The 17,602-nt window shown below is 35.1% G+C and overlaps 1 protein-coding gene across 41 annotated transcripts in view; it reads right to left on the bottom strand.

Moving 5' to 3' along the window:
* Window positions 1–17,602, bottom strand: part of EIF4G3 (eukaryotic translation initiation factor 4 gamma 3) — a 267,806-nt gene that overhangs the window by 38,464 nt on the left and 211,740 nt on the right. For all 41 annotated transcript variants that reach the window (XM_036229665.1, XM_036229602.1, XM_036229572.1 and 38 more), the window contains 2 exons: window positions 16,285–16,455; window positions 9,572–9,769 (listed from right to left, as the gene is read on the bottom strand). In XM_036229665.1, the coding sequence (XP_036085558.1) occupies window positions 9,572–9,769; window positions 16,285–16,455 (369 nt within the window). The remainder of the gene's footprint in view (window positions 1–9,571; window positions 9,770–16,284; window positions 16,456–17,602) is intronic.

Genomic DNA, 17,602 nt, shown 5'->3' on the forward strand with positions numbered 1-17,602 from the left:
ACAGTTCTAGAAGTCCAAGATCAAGGTGCCAGCAGATTCAGTTCTTCTTCCTGGTTTGTGGACAGCTGCCTTCTCCTGTATCCTCTTGTGGTGGAGAAAGGAAGCTCTGATGTCTCTTCCTCTTCTTATAAAGGCACTAATACCATTATAATTACCTGAATCACCTAATTCTAAACTTAACTACTTCCCAAAGGCTCCACTTCCTAATACCATCATACTGAGGGTTAGGGCTTCAATGCATGAATTGGGATGAGGGGATAACACAAACATTCAGTCCAAAACAGTGGACAAGGTAGATGCAAATGCGACCATGGATAATAGCAAAAGTGACAGTTGACGTGCAATGTTTAGAAAAAGATCCCTTTAGACAACTATAATTTTCATTTAACATTAGTCCATGATCACAACTAAGATATATGTGTTTCAAATGTATTGTCTGGGAGATGGTTTCTCAGGGAGTGAGGGAGTTAGGGGGCGTATTTTAGTAAGGCTGCCCAATATGCTAGATTTGCTGGAGAGCACCTACCTTCTCATTTCTACAGAGTAGTAGTAGACAAACAGTATGATATTACATTGCACTGTACACTATTGGTACATCATCTCATATTGTGACAAAACCTGGATGTGTATGTTATTAACAGGTAGACATTTTCTTCAAGCAAAAGGACTCGTACCGCTGATATATATTCTTAAAAGGATAACTCCCAGAGAATCATCAAGGGCTGTCAGCTCTGTGTTAATTATGGTAGTCAAACAGGAGATTGGAAAATTGAAGAACGAGCCCTAGACTTGCTTAGCAGGCTATGTACGGATTTTCATCTCTATGTCTCAGAACATAGAGATGCTAATGGTAACCCATGGCTCAGTGGCCACTTTCCTCCGGAAGCATGTTCTGGTCTCAGGTAAAGTATTTGGAATGACTAGTATAGTATAAACAAGTGGTACCCCTGTACTAACTCTAGAATGTGAAGTCAACAGTAATAAGTTGAGCTCCAAATTATAACTCATGGGTCCACAGTGACACACTATCCTCTGTCAGTTTTGTCTTGACCGTAGGAAATCACTTGTTATGAACACATCTATCTAAACATATCTCTATTAGATACATCTGAAGACATATGTAGTACTGAGGGGTGCCTGCAAGATTCAAAAGGGGGTGGTCACGTTATGACAGTGTAAGTCATTTCTCATCGATCTTGTCTTCAAAGCATTTTTCGTCTTTGATTAGGTGACCTGCACATCCCTCCACTTCCTCCAGCTGATTCCAGCCACATGCTGTTGCCCAAAGCTAACTAATTCTTCATGTCTGTAATTATAGGCTTTATTTCTAATGAGATTTAACTGTGTCTCCTTTGTTCTCTTAGTGTCTCTTCGCATGCTTAGTCCTGTCACTTCTTTCACATCTTGCTTTAAAGCACTTAAAAAGTGTAAACACTGCAAGTTCTGGATATGACATAACAGGACACAGAATGCTTAAAAAATATACCCTTAGTGCCATTCTTTATAGCTGAGGCATGCATGCCTGGCATAGCAGAGATAAAAAGTAACAAAAAAGTAAAGTCTTAGGGCATAAAATAAACTCAGGTTGTTATTCTTTCATTCTTACACTTATCCACTCACAACATATCCGAGGGTCTATAACATGCCAGAAAACTATTCGAGGCACTAGGAAATCAGCAGAGAAAAAACAAAAAACGAAAAGAGAAAAAGTCCGTGCTCTTAGAAGCTGAGATTCTAATGTGGTTCTGAGATGGGAATTTTCATTTAAATTATGATTAAAACAAAAGCACAGCAATTTAATGTTACCAATAATCCAATTAAAATTTTATTTAAGTACAGATTTAGACACAGGACATTTTCCCTTGTCCACTCTTCTCCATCTGCCACTTAATTCACACGTTTTCCTCCTGAGAGCACTGAATTCTAGTTAAATGCGCTGCAGCTTGTGAAGGAGGCCTGCAGGTCTCTCAGTCAGCCCTACCTGAACTACTAAAAGCAGCAGCATGCTCCAGAGGCAAGGCTTGCCATCACTGACGATGCCCTTCTGCTGCATGCGCCAGAGGTTTTCTAACCTCCTGTTTGACTACCGTAAGTGAACTCAGAGCTTAGTAGAGGCAGGTAGTTGTGTGTATATATAAATGTGTCTGTGTGCATATAATAACGACGGCATTGACAGAGCAACTCCAAAAGCCGACACGATTACATGAATTTCCTCTGTAAATCTAAAGAATCCCTTTCTTAAGAGTCAACCCTTTAAGAAATCATGGAAAATTGACACACGGTACAATTGTATTCTCTAGCCCTCTCACCCTAGATAATCACTGCAAAGTAATGAAACAGATTTTAAATAAAGGCGTGTGACCCAGGTGAATGACATGAAGGCAGAAAGTTAGAAATTGCTCTATAAATAATGAGAACAAGTATTCTCCTAAATCTTAAAATTTCAACAATCCAGGGCAAGGTTTCTCAGGCTAGACACCACTGACATTCTTTGTTGTGGGAGTGGGGGTAGGAGGGGATGGGAGGGGACGTGTGTGTATCTTGTGCACTGGAGGACATTTAGAAGCGTCCCGAGCCTTTGCCCACTAAGATGCCAGCAGCCATAACCCAGAACATCCCTAGACAGTGCCTGATGTCGCCTGGGAAACAAATCACCCACAGCTGAGAACCACTGATCTAGGCCATTGTTTAAGTTAAGGTTCTAGCTTTTAATATTCAAAATCTCTATAAATATAAAGTCCCTATTTAAGCAATTTTCTAAATTTTAGAGAATGTTGTGAAACAGAGAAAAAGAACAGTTGTGAGGATTAAATGAGTTAGATATAACCACATTAGCAGATGTATCTAAAAAAATACTGCTGTAATTCCCACTATTCCTAACTCTTATTACCACTGCTACTTATGACCATCTCATATGAGGGGGTGACTATAATTAGATTCCATTATTTCAAATGACAATCACTGATAATACAGGACAAATGGCTTAAATTTTTATAACTATGAATCAGGCCAAAGACCGTGCAATGTTACCTGTGGGCATCTCAACAGAACATAGTGATAATGACAATGAAGTTACTTAACCTAATGAATAGGAGAAGAGCACCTTCCCCAGGTAATAGTTTAATTTTTATTCACTGTCTTCAATTTCTCTCATTCTATTGGACAGTATCAATTCTCAAAATAACAATCATAAAAAAAAAAAAAAAAAAAAAAAAGGCAGCACCCAGGCCTAGAAGGTTTGGAAAATGCTGCACAGAGTAGATCCTTCTTGTCTGATTTTATAAACATTAGCAGAGTAAACAGAAACTTAAAGGAAAAAATCTGCTTAAGCTGGCATTAATGAAGCTAATACTAACATTTCAATTTTGGTCAATCCTAGCCCATGGAAATGCCACTTTGGAAAAATAATTAATTGCTTATAACTTCCATTTTTTCCCTTACAGAGTATAAAATAATATCACACACATTCATGTATCCATCACCCGACTTTGTTGTCTTAATATTTTGCCATATTTGCTTTAGGTCTTTTACTTTTTGGAAACTGAACATTAGAGTAAAGCTCAAGAGCACAGAATAATTTATATTCCACACTATTTCTTGTTTTTTTTCTTTAACTTTTTAGGGTTCAACTCAATGAATTATGACAAAGGAAACTCACTCGCCTGCCACCAGGTTTGGCACCAGGTCAAGAAACAGAACGACAGCCTCCCAGAACTCCACTTGAATTCTCTTTCCAAAGCAGTACGACCTCCCAGCCTCCAAAGTCAATCCCATTATCCTACATTTTCGTGATAACTACTTTTATGAAAATGCTATATTTTTATGTTTCTTGGTACATAAGAAATGTATGTTTATCAGCTGGGTATATACTTAAGAACAGATATGCTGGTTGTATCAGAAAAATAGCTTCAGCTTTTCAGTAGATAATGCTAAACTCTTTTCCAAAGTGGCTGTTAGAATTTAGAGTCTAACTGGCAGTATCTGAGAGTTCTTGTTGCCTCGCATATTTGCCAATACCTGGTAAATTTAGAAACAACCTGATGTTTTTGCACAATTTGTGTCTAGTTGATTAATCTCTTCACATTTGTTGGTCATCTGGATAACCTCTTTGGTTAAGTGTTGTGTAAGTCTCTTGTCTATTTAAAAACTGAGTTATTTTCTTATTGATTTCTATTTGATATTTTTAATGATATAAAATTTTATATCATTACAATTTTTAATTAAATTTCTGTGCAATTATGTTTTCCTAATATGCGCTTGTATTTTTACTCTTAACATATTTTGATGAAAATATGCTAATTTCAATGTAATCCAACTTATTAACATTTTCTTTTACATACAGTGACTTTTGTGTCCTCATTAAAAAACTTGCACACAAATTTTTAATATCGCTCCCCTCCCCTGTGGCTATCTTTTAAGTAGTTTTACCACAACAAATCTAAAAGCTTTCCTTCATTTTTTTAACTGATGCTTGGGGTTTGCAGAAAATCTTTTGAATCTGTGGCTTTAACATCTCAGCAATTCTGAAAAATATCTCAGCCATTCTCTTCAACTATTGCTTTTTTACAGACTATGCTCTCTTCTCCTGGGACTCCAATTAAAGCAAAGTTTGATCTAATTGAATGCTCCCCGTCTCCTACCCTCCCTTTCATATATTTCATCTTTTAGTCTCTCCGTGCTTCATTCTGAATTCTATAGACCTATTCCCCAGATCATAATTCTTCAGCTGTTATTAAACCCATTCATTAAGTTCTTAATTTTATTAGAATATTCAGTTCTGGAATATCTAATTGGTTTTTATAATTTCTTGACCTTTATTGAAAATTTTCAGTCTATCTTTATCCCCTTGAACATAAGGATAGTAATTTAATGTCTGTGCCTGATAAAGTCAATATCTGCAGCCCCCATGGGACATTCATTTGTTGCTGGTTCTCATTAATGCTGTCTTTTTTCCTTGTGTGCCTAATTATTTCTAATTGTGAGCTGGACATTTTATCTGAAAAACTGTCACAGAAATAATTTGAAGACTAGTATAAGACTCTAAAAAAAGGGTCTTTGCTTGCTTCTTGCAAATACATAGGGGGCACTAACACTGAAATTACTATAGTTGACATGTGAACAACACAGATTTACACTCTGTGGGTTCAATTCCAAATATACTGAATATTGGGATATTTGCAACAATCTGAAAAAACTCACAGAGGTTTGCTATTAATGCATGAATCTTTATATCTGTAAATAAAAATGAACTTCTTTTCCACTTATCTTTTCATTGCTGATATCTAGTATTAGTAATACATATATCATCTATAGCATTTTGTATTATATAAGACGAATTGATGTAGGCACTACCAGATGATTCATCTTGTAGTAAACAAATGATGTAAACTTACGTTATCGATAAATACAATACAGTATTGTAAATGTATTTTTCTCCCTTATGATGATCTTTTCTCTAGCTTACTATACTGTGAGAATATAGAACATAATACATATGACACAAAATATGTTAATCGACTGCTTATGTTATTGGCAAGGCTTCTGGTCATCAGCAGGCTTTTAGTAGTTAAGTTTTGGGGGAGTCAAGTTATATGTAGATTTTTGACTGCATAGTGGCTGCATGCCTCAAGTCCTACATTCTTCAAGGATAAACTGTCATCCAAATTCAAGGATTGAGATGATCTGATGTTGAGCTACAGTCCCTGTGAAAACAGGTCAACTTCTGGTTCACCCCTGTTCTAAGCATACAGGAAGATTTACTAGAGCCTCTTCGACCAGTCATTTCAGTCAGCCCTAGTCACAACTTTTGTCACCTAGCCCAACAAGTCCATGAAAAACAAGTTTAAGACTTACGTTGCCTCTTTTAGAGGGCACGTTTTACCAACTATCTCAGTTTCTTTGAATCTCCATTTCTTTTAGGTTCTTAGCCTTAGTAATTCTTTACTGTCTTTCAGTTCTCTGATGACTTCAAGATTTAAATATTGTAACTAGCTTTTCTAAATGTTATCCATAGAAAGGTGGTCTGAATTACCTAATCTGTCAATACCAGAAGCCCTAATACATATCCCTGTGTACTTTTCTGTAATCCCACTTCCTTCTCTTATCCTGAATATGATTTTTAGCATTTCTAATTTGTATACTTTTACTATGCATATTTAATAATTTTATTTTGCAATATTATCTAACTTTATTAAATGGTACCGTACTGTTATTCGGTACTATTTTTAAGGTTAATCCGGCTGATACATTTATACGTATATATTACTATTCAAGTGCACTGACCAAATAAATTGTGGTATACTTTTGTCTTAGATATATTTCAGTTGTTTCCTATTATTCACAATTAAAGCCACTACACAGATATTCTTACATATGACTCCTTGTGCACATTGTGGAATTTCTCCGGGGTATATACCAAGAAGTGAAATTGCCGGGGAATGGTATATGAACATCTTTAATATTACTGTCCAATTACTTTCCGAAGTAACTGTATCCACCTTCATCAACACTTAAAAATGGTTTCTTTTACTTTTTTTTACACTAATGGCTGTGACTTGTACGGAATTATGGTTTATGTTGTCATTTCCTTAATAATGAATAACACTATCTTAAGTTTATCAGCCAATGGATTTTTATTTCTATAAACTATTTTTAATTGGACTGTTTTTGGTCTTATTGGTTTTTCTTTTCCTCCTTAATTCTGGATTCCAACATTTCGTCAATTATATGTATTCCAAATAGCTTCTCCCAGACTGTGGCTATAGCTTTTCATTTTATTTATGATATCATGTTATACCAAGGATTATATAAATTTTAATAGTCAAATTTGACATTTTTCCCGAACTTCATGAAGATGGTCTTCTCAATTTTCTCCTGAAAGATTAGCTTTTCACATTTAGATTTTCATTACTCTTTTGATTGTTTGATTTTTGAATTTTGTGTGCATTAGGGACCTATGACTCTAGTCCCATTGCCACCTTTCATGTCAGGGCCTTTGTATCTTAAAATCAGCTATAGTGTTAGAAGTCAGAAAAGTAGCTATCTTTAAGGAAGAGGAAAGGGTATAGTTCTAAATTTGTTGACCAGGGTGGTAGGTTATGTTCACTTTGATGATATACCTTGAGCTGTACACAATGATTTGTATACTTTATGGTATAAAAAGACTCAAAAACTAAAAAACTGGAAACACAAGGGAGAGAGAGGTAGGGAGAGATGGGAGGAATAAGGGAGGAAAGGAGGAACGGTTAGAAATTATGGTATATGCATATTATGAAATATTATGTAACATATTATGTAACTACTAAAAAAGCATAAGTTAAATCTACCTGTAATGACCTAAGGGGATGCCCAAAACAAACAAAAATAATCCTCTGTATATATATATGCATATATATGTGTGTGTTTTAAACGATTTTATGAATATAAAGAAAACTGTGGAAAGATATATTCCCACTGACTGCCTTGGAGGGAAGGGAGACTTATCTGCCTGGAGCTCCAAATGAAGAGTATTAAGTTTTTCTGTGTATACCTCTATATTGTTTGACTTATTCCAATAGATCATTATTTTGTAAATTTAAGATAATATAATAACGTTTTAAAAATCTTATTTAAAAAGATTGTAGATCATAACAAAAGTCACATAAGTGGCTGGCTTGTCTATAAGTTCTTCTTATTCCAATCAAACTTGTACTATTGCCAGGTCTTTTCAAAGGTCATTTTTATCAAGGATATTCTTCTAATATTAAAAAACACTAACAATCCTTTATTGCCCAAAGGATTAAATCCAAAATTAGTAAAGAGCACTGAAGTATGAGTCAGAAGACCTGGGATCTAGTCCTATTTAAGGGATTACAGGATGTTATGAATGTTATGGTCATTACAATGAAAATGAGGGGCCTGAGATAGCATATCAATTTGCTTTCAGGTAACTACGGTATGTTATAAGGCAACATGGCAAGGGATTGAGTTAAAATAGAACTAGATTTAGATTCTAGCCCTGCCATTTCCTAGTTAAGTAAACTTGAGCAAGTTATTTATCCTTTAAGCTTCGGTTTCTGAATCAGTAAAGCAGGGCTAATAATACTGACCTTTCTGAGTTATAATAATCATTAAAACAATACATGTAAAGCATTTTCCCATATTGCAATCTAGTAGGTGATGAACAGATGGTTTCTGTTATTACGATCATCTTAATTCTATAGCCAGCATTTCAAGACCTTCTCAGTCTTTTCTACCACCAATATCTTTTTGAATCATTTAGGCCAAATATTGCACTAGGAATTTTATACACACACTCTCATTTTTTCTAACTTTTTCATTAAACAACCTTAAATTATATGAATTAATCTTACTTTACAGATTAAAAATTGAGGCTTAAAGAGCTTACGTAATTATTCTAAGGTTATAAAGTTAGCAAGTGGCTGAGTAGAAATTTAAAGCTAGAAATTTAAATCTAGAACCGTGAGGCTCCAAAACCAGTGTTTGTAACCATTATGCCATGCTTGCTCCCTCACAGACTTGAATCTGCCTGGAATACCTCATTCCTTCTCTATACCGTACTCCCCATTGTCCCAGGCCCAACTCAAACTCTACTTCCTTCTGACATAGTGATTGTTTTTTCCTCCAAATTGGTTTTTCAATCTAAACCATCCATTTAGGCATCAACACACTACAATATCACAGAATATCTTATAAGTGATTTTTTTTCTTGTTAATGTTTTTTTTTCTCCAATATAGATTGAATTTCTTTAAGACAGAAGATGTAACTTTTCTAAGTCCCAACAAACTTACCTATCTTCCCGACATAGGTACTCAAAAATATTGGTAGAATGACAGAATTTGCATTTTCATAGAGAGGCATGATGACAATGAGTTGTGATAATTAAGAAAAAACTCAAATGTTAAAGGACAAACAATTCTGACACAAGTACCTTGGTAACAGTAACAGGCAGAGAAAACACAGATGGTACATGGCAGTTTTATGACTGCAGAATAGAGGACAATGAACACTAACCAGAAGATCTTTGGTCTCCCATTCTGTCTTGCCCTAGATTTGACAGGCTGTGGAGAATAAATGGCTGTGGACAATGTAAAGAGAAAGAAATCTAATAGTTTCTAAGAGATAAAATGATCAGTTTTGAAACCTTTATGACCACAACTATCCTATCATTTTCACTGAGGCTAAAATTAGAACCAACATGTTTTTCAACTCTGAATTTAATTAAATAGAAAAAAAGCATTTGCTTTATTTCTAAAAAAAAAAATGACACCCCAGGAAAAATTGGTTCCCCATGACAATAATTTCACATTACTAATTTAAATCTTATTCAATCTTCCTCGTATTGAATGGGACCACATCATTCCCATTTCAGTTAGTCTCCACAACCCCTCCAGGGGTGAGTATACATTTTAATAAATATTCTTCTTATTCAATGAGGATATCGTATTAGTAAGTGCTAAAAATATATTCTCCCCTTTACGTTGCCCAAATAACACTTCTGGGAAGAATGTGTAGTGAGGGGAGAATATACCTCTTGGAGATTTCTGGTTTTACTCCTTCCTCTCTTCTTACCGTTACTAGACATCGACACATGTTTGCGTAAGCCACAGAGAAACTGGGTTCATCAATAGCCTTCTCAAAGACCAGGTCAATGACTCCTTTCAGCCGCTCCTCTGTGTCAACAGTGAGACCTGACACTTGCTTCATCAGCTGGTTAAACATCTGTGGTGTCAACTTATTTAAGATACTTCGAACTTTTCTAAAAAGTTCCTAGAAGGGCCACACACAAAAAAAAAGCATTATAGTAATTATGACAATATGATGCTTTCTATAAAAATTAATATTCTGTTTATAATTTCTAAGTTAACTTCCTAAATCATTAACAAGGACTGTGAACTAGTCAAAGAAATAATTAAATCCATGTATTCTAACAAATAGTACAAAATTATACCATGTCTTTTTTACTTCCAATGAGAAGCCTACGAACTAGGTTACAATTCACTGGTGGGAATATCATCTGCTACATTTCTGAGAGCAATTAGGCAATATGTATTAAAAGCTTTAAAACTGTGATTTGTCCTTTGAACCAGCAATTATACCTGAGATTTATTCATATTTAAGAGTAGGTAAAAAAGATTTTAGCTATAATAACTTCCATCAAATAACTTAAATGTCCTAAAATAGAAATTTGTCTAAATTATGGTATAGTATAAATTATGGTACAGAATACTTAGCAGGAGTCTTTTTAAATGATGTTGTTGGAACTGCCATCAAATTAAAAAATAAGAGAACTTCCTCAACTCGAAAAAAAGCCACCTATAATCCTACTTAATGGTGAAAGAATGAAAGCTTTCACGCTAAGACTGGGAACAAGGCTGAAAATTTCTGTGCTCATTATTCCCATTCAAAATCATACTGGTCAGTGCAATAAAGCAACAACAACAGCAGCAACAACAATGACAACAAACTACAGCCCACACAGATTGTAAAGGAAGAAAGCAAGCTCTCTATTCACAGGTGATATGACTATCTGTACAAACAATTATAAGGAATGTAAAAAAAGAGATATTAGAACTAATAACTGAGTGTAGGAAGACTGCAGAGTCAATATTCAAATATCAATTTTATTTCTACATATTAACAATGAAAAACTTGATATTACATTTTAAAAAAGCACAATTTAAAATAGCATCAAAAACCATGAAATACTTAGTTAAGAATCTATGAAATATCCATAGGAGCTGTATGATGAAAACTATAAATCACTGATGAAAGAAACCAAGGAGGAACTAAATAATTGGAGATCTATATTGTGTTCATGTGTTAGAAGACTCATTATTGTCAGTTTTCTCCAAAGTGACTGACAGATTTAACGCAATCAAAATAAAAATCCTAATAAGGTTTTGTTTTGTTTTGGTAGAAATCAAGAAGCTGATTATATTATATGGAAAGATAAAATAACTACAATAGCCTAAACAATTTTGGAAAATATAACACTGTAAGACTCATACAACCTGATTTCAACATGTACTATACAAAAACAATGTGATATTAGCTGGGGACAGACACAAAAATCACTGGAATAGAATGAAAAGTCTAAGGATAGATTCACATACATACGATTTTCAACAAAGGTACTAGGGAATTTCAAAAGAGAAAGAATAGTCTTTTCAACAAATGGTAATGAAACAACTGGTAATAGAACAACTTCCTATTCATAAGGAAGAAAAAAAAGGAAACTTGTTCTATACTTTAATTTACAAAAATCAAAACTAGATCATAGACCAAAATGTTAAACCTAAAACTATAAAATTCTATAAGACAATATAAGATAAAAGTTTTGCATTTGTGGGTTATGCAAAGGTGTTTTAAAGACATGACGGCAAAAGCACAATCTATGAATGAAAAAAATGAGCATCATCAAAATTAAAAATTTCTGCTCTGCAAAAGACAACTATTAAGAGAATGAAAAGACAAACCATAGACTGGGAGTAAATTTTTGCAAAACACACATTTGATACAAGATTTGTATCCAGAATATATAAAGAACTCTCAAAACTCAACACTAAGAAAACACACCACCCAATGAAATAGGGCAAAAGCTATGAACAAAAATTTTACCAGAGATACACAAATGGCAAATAAACACGCAAAGAGATTTGCTTCTTCAACATATTAATAATTTGGGAAAAGCAAATTAAAACTACAATGAGATACTATCACATATCCATTCGAAAGGCTAAAATTCATAAAGCAGATAAGAACGAGTGCCGGTGAAGATGTAGAATAACTGAAACTCTCATGCCTTGCTCATGGACAGACAAAATGGTACAATAACCCCCCTGGAATACGCTTTAGCATTTTCTAATATAGTTAAATCTATATTTACCATACAACTTACTGATCTCATAGCTAGGAATTTACCTAAAAGAAAGAAAAACTTAAGTTCATATAAATCCTGTATGTGAATATTTATAATTATTTTATTCATAATTGCCAAAACCTGGAAACTGTTTATCCTGTGAATGGATAATGGAATACTACTGGGTAACAGACAAAGAATAAACTAATCATGGAATGATACTATAGATGAATCTCAAACATATACGTAAATGTAATAAAAGACACCATATTCAAAATGATTCCATTTGTATGATATTCTGGAAAAAGCAACACTGTAGTGACAAAGAGTGATTAACAGAGGTGTGCTTGAGGGGAGAGGATGCATACAAAGGAGTACACGGAAATTTCAAGGGGCTGGTGGAAATGTTCTGTATCTTGATTATAGTGGTAGTTACATGACTGTGTGTACTTTTCAACAATTACAGAACAATATACAAAAAAGTAAATTTTACTAAATGTAAATTATGCCTTAGTAAAAATATCAAGTTGAAAAATATCTGTATACAAGGATTTTTAGATTATGTGCCAATAAGTTAATAGTTTTCTCTAGGCAGGAGATAATAAATTTATTTAAATTTAAAAAAATTATATTGTCAAAGTTTTTAGCAAGGAGTCAGTATTGCTTTCATAAAAAAAAATTAAGTTTATTAGGGACAGGAGAGTCACTGCACCTCTCTAATATTGTCTGTATCAACTGAGACAGTATTATTTAGGCCAAACTTTAAACTGTGCTCTACATCAAGAAAAAAAATTGCCTTCAAATATCTTCAAATATTTCATAAGCTAACTTTAGAAAAATAAGATAATAAAAAGGTAATTTATTGAAGTAATGTGCAGCATGGTGACTAAAGTCATTACTGCACTGCATATTTGAAAGTTGCTATGAGTAGATCTTCAGTGTTCCAATCATAAGAAAAAAATTCCTAACTATGTATGATGATGAAAGTTAACTAGACTAATTGTGGTGATCATTTTGCAATATATACAGATATCAAATCATGATCTCATTTAAAAAATCTCAAGCATCAAACCACAAATTTATTGAAAATGATTTATTCTCTGTAACTGAACATCTACAACAAATTCTCTATTTGAAGCATAAGGCACAGTTATTGCTTTCCAGACCACTGAAATTTAGTTGCAGAGACAATATATTACCAGTGAAGCAACAGACCAAACACAAGGAGCCGGAGAAGGGGGTGATTCAGGTACAAGGGCGGTCAAAGACAATGGGTTAGTCAGAGAATGCCTTTAAAAGAAAAATGAGAATTGGGACAGATTATGGACACAAAAAGGTGACTAAGTGAGAAAGGGAGAAGAAATTTTAGAAAGGGGAGAACATTTTAGAAAGGAATTGTTATTGTGGATTTTCTATTTTGGGAAGAGAGAACAAGAAGGAAGGATCAGAGGACTAATGTGCACTACTAGTCAAAGAAAATGAGTTCTTAAATGACAGGTTAAAAGCCAGGGTGGAGAGTCAGGCAGTAGCAGGAGGAACACTGCATCAAGAGAAGAAGGGAAATGAGCAGAGGGTGCCAGTAATGGAACCACCACACAGAGCATGTGGCAGGAGTCTAGACATGCCATGAGGCAATGGTTTCCTAGAACTGCTTCGAGAAGAAGATGAAATCTTATGATACAGAAAGAATAAGGTCATTAGTGGTCATTTATAAAGTTGTTACGACACAGCGGTAGGAAAGGAAGTCAGAGTGAAAGGGTTTTCTGGAAATGGAGACAACAATAAAAGCACTGTTTTGACAAAAAGGAAAGAAAGAGAATAACAATTAGTAGAAGCAACAGGTCAATGTGGGATAAACCTATGCAGAGGAGAAGACTAAAAACTCCAAAAAAGAGAGGAAATGAAGCAAAGATGTTCCATATTTAGAAGAAAACATGTCAAGGAAAAGAAGGTTGTATTGGCCCTAAAAAAGAAGTCTAGTAATTCTCCATTGAATTTTCTATTCATTAAAGAAAACTTAGCTAATTAATGGTACCTCAAGTCAACATAACTATTCTAATGTAGACTCTGAGAAAGAAGATACCTACCAAGAAGGGTACCTCCTAGTAGCTAGCAGCCTTTTCTAAACAGGGGCCTCTCATACAAACTGCACTTCAGGGAGAAGGCTGCACTAAGCTGCCTGCCTGCACTGTGTCCTTGCCATCTGAGTCAGCACTTATAAAGGAGTTCCTAGAATAGTATTTCAACCAATAGGACTGAGGATCTTCTTGTCCAATCAGAGCTGTACAGCTACATACCCATGCATCTTCACTGAGCAGAGAGGCTCCATTCTGACCAAGCAGGACAGTGCTTTTTGGACCGATCAAATTGCAAGGATTTAGAGTCCTAATATGCATGAGAATGGACCAGTCATGGGCCAGGGGTAGGGGCAGAGAGCTCTGTCTATGTAAGTTAGCGCCCCTCTGGCTCAGGGAGCACCCTTTCCTTTTCCAGTGAAAACTGTTTTTTCAGCTGGAGGTGAAACAAGGAAGCTCAAACATCAGAGGCTGGAGCTGAAACACTAAAGACGGAACACCAGAGACACGCAGCTGGACCATGGCAGAGCAGAGCTGTCTAGCCTGGCGGTGGGAGGGGGGCCGGCGTGCTGACTCTAGGGCTGCCTGGCCCCAGGGCGACCTCATAGCCATGTTGCTTCATAATTGAGCTATAACACTACTGATCCGTTCCATAGCCGTAATGTATCAAAACTGAGCTGTTTGCACTCAATAGTTCCCTTCACCGCACCTAATTGGGGATTCCTGTTGGTCTTGAACTGATGCCAACAACCCCTGGTTGACCTAATGTTTCTGAAATAAAAAGTCATCTATAATGGGGAGAACTCTGTTAATAGTAAAGACAGGTAGACTATAAGACCCAACAAATAAATTGTAACCACAACACCTTGGGTAACTTAATCTCTTGAAACTTCACTTTTCTACATCTGGAGAAAAAGACAATACCTATTCCTTCTTTCAACAGTGCTGTAAGAATCTAATGAAATTAGGCACTGACATAAGTGTCTTAAATATTAAGACATCTTCAATGATAAAGATTCGGCAGGAATTTTAACTATCTTTTGCAAGCTATCTAGGCTCCTTATCATTAGGCATCTCACAGGGTATTGGAGAGGCGTACGTAAAAGGTATTTTTATAAAATACTGAGATATACTGAGAAGAAAGGGAGGGAAGATTAGGTACCCGATTTCAGTGAATCTGGAAAAGGATATCCTTAGGGACAAATTTCTGGGGCAATCACCAGAAAGATCAACCGAGGAAAGTAGCCAAACAGGTATGACAACACAGTGTTGTGCTGGATCAATTCATCTTGGTCCTGACTTTGCATGAACAACTTTGTTGGTTAGTTAATTCACTCAACAAGTATTACTGAGTATTTACTATGTATGAGGTTCTCTGTTGGTGATGAATCAAAATCAAGATTTATAAGGCACGTCTCTGATCCCAGAAATATCATTATACTGAGTACCTAACTGGATTCCAGGAACAATGCCAAGAGCTTTATATTATTTCATTTAATCTTCACAAAGGCTCTATGAAGAAAGCAACTTCACTTTACAGTTGAGGTTAAGAAATTGCCTAATAGAACTTGCCTGTCTCCAGAACTAGGGCTTTTGACTGCTATATTGTTGGTAATAAGAGGAAAGACATATACAGAGTCAGACACTGAAAAGCTGGTATGTGATCCGTGATGTTTGGCTCTGGTAGAGATGCAAAGTTCAAGAACAGATTCTAGTTATGGTCCCTAGAAACAAAAGCACCCAAACGAGATAGCAGAGGTAACCCAGGGATAAGAACTGGCATTGCGTGTACAGCAAAAGATGAATGAGCCTTTACATTATTTGACACAAAAGATAATTTTGCGTGGATAAAAGAAATTCATTCAATTTACACTACGGAGTTCTGAGGGCAGAATATGCACAGAAAGATAAGATACAAAGAATTTAATTTTATTCTAAAAGACTCTAAAACAAGATGAGTTTCTAAATTCGAACTTATTAGAAATCAACGTCTGAAAAGGAGACATAAAGTAATATACTAACTAGACTAGTACAGGGTAAACACCAAAAATCTAAAAACACATTTTAAATAAAAGCAAATATAGATTTAAGCTTGAATAATAATAGAAGTCTATGATGTATGAACTCTCGAGAAATATTTTGAAAAGCACACAGAAAGCAATTTCAAGAGAAAACAGGCTATCTAGTATCCAATATGGCTTTTAGAATAATGCTTATAATAGCTAAAAATTACAAAATACCTTAAACATGATCTGTACATATAGTAATAGGAACAAGTAACAAGTTAAAACAAATTAAAACTATCATTATAATTTCAAAACAGTGTTAGAATGTGCTTCTGTTCTCACCTGGGTCTTAATGTTTTCGGGATCCTCAGCCTGGCTGTCTCGTTTTTGGCTGGGCTTCCAGGCGTTCTCTGCCTTTTTCAGGTGCACGTCCTCTTTTACAGGGACTGTGATGATCTTCCTGGGCTCTCTCCTCTGGCCAGGTTGAGATCTCCGTGGTCCAACGTTCGACAACTAGGACAAGAACATTCCTTAATTATATCTACATAGAGTACTTACGATTTACTGTCTCGGCTGTGTGCTCAAGTCAAGCCTGATGGTCACGCCAAACACTTCTAGATGCAAACATGGGCATTTAGCACTCAATTTAGATGTGATATTTTCTGGGGGTAGTGAGGAGGTGGGGCTTATGACACCATCCTTTTACTGTTCTCTACCACTACAATTTTAGATCTCAAAGTCCTAAATGAAATAAAGTGATGGAAAATTGTATTTGATAAAGCTGTTTTTCCTAATAGAAAAGACTACCCTTAATTGAAGCTCAATTATTGACTAGTTGTGTGACTTTGGAGTGGTCAGCGGAATAATCACAATTATAATCGCAGTTACAAATGTGCTTCAAAAACTGGATTTCTAAACTTCCAGGGTGAAATGCAAATACAACTTTACCAAGAAAATTCTCTATAGCACGAACACTCAGCTTTACTTCATATCTTAACAAATTCCTCTAAATTTACTTGGCCACAAATATTAAAATAACTCATATTATTAATGAGATGCAACTAAATTGCTCCTGAAAAAAATGTCTTCCTCTCCTTGTGACTTCTTTATTCCTGCTAGAGTCCCACTATACTCATTCTGTTCAAAGAAATATATGTTGGCATGTCACGCTGGTCAACAAACTAAGAACTGTTACTGCAAGATAATGAGGTAGGTTAAAGTATTAAAATAGCCATAATAGTTGGCTACACTGAATGCTTGGAAATAATTTTGCAAGATTAAATATTTGGGTTGATAGTAAGTTCTGTTCCTCCAGGTCTGTTGCATATTGAGAGCACTTATTTTTTCTGATATATCATTCTCTAAATGCTTAAATGCTGAGTAAATATTGCCATTAAATTTAGAAAGGAAGGAATAAAGGCTTTGCACAAGACATACAGACCAGAATCATATCTCAATGTCCCAATACTACCCTTTTGTATTCATATAAAGTTTCAGAAAAGTAAGTAGAAACTTAAATGTCATGCTTCACATAAAAAGGTAGGTTCTAAGACAGACATGGTCTGAGGCTTAAACTGATAAGTTTAAAAGGCTTTATATATCACACATTCTCAGAATTATTCCTTTATACTTCACTATCTACCCTAATTGGAAATGGCAG

This window comes from Rousettus aegyptiacus, unplaced genomic scaffold, assembly GCF_014176215.1.
Source record: "Rousettus aegyptiacus isolate mRouAeg1 unplaced genomic scaffold, mRouAeg1.p scaffold_m13_p_1, whole genome shotgun sequence".
NCBI classification, from domain to species: Eukaryota; Metazoa; Chordata; class Mammalia; order Chiroptera; family Pteropodidae; genus Rousettus; species Rousettus aegyptiacus.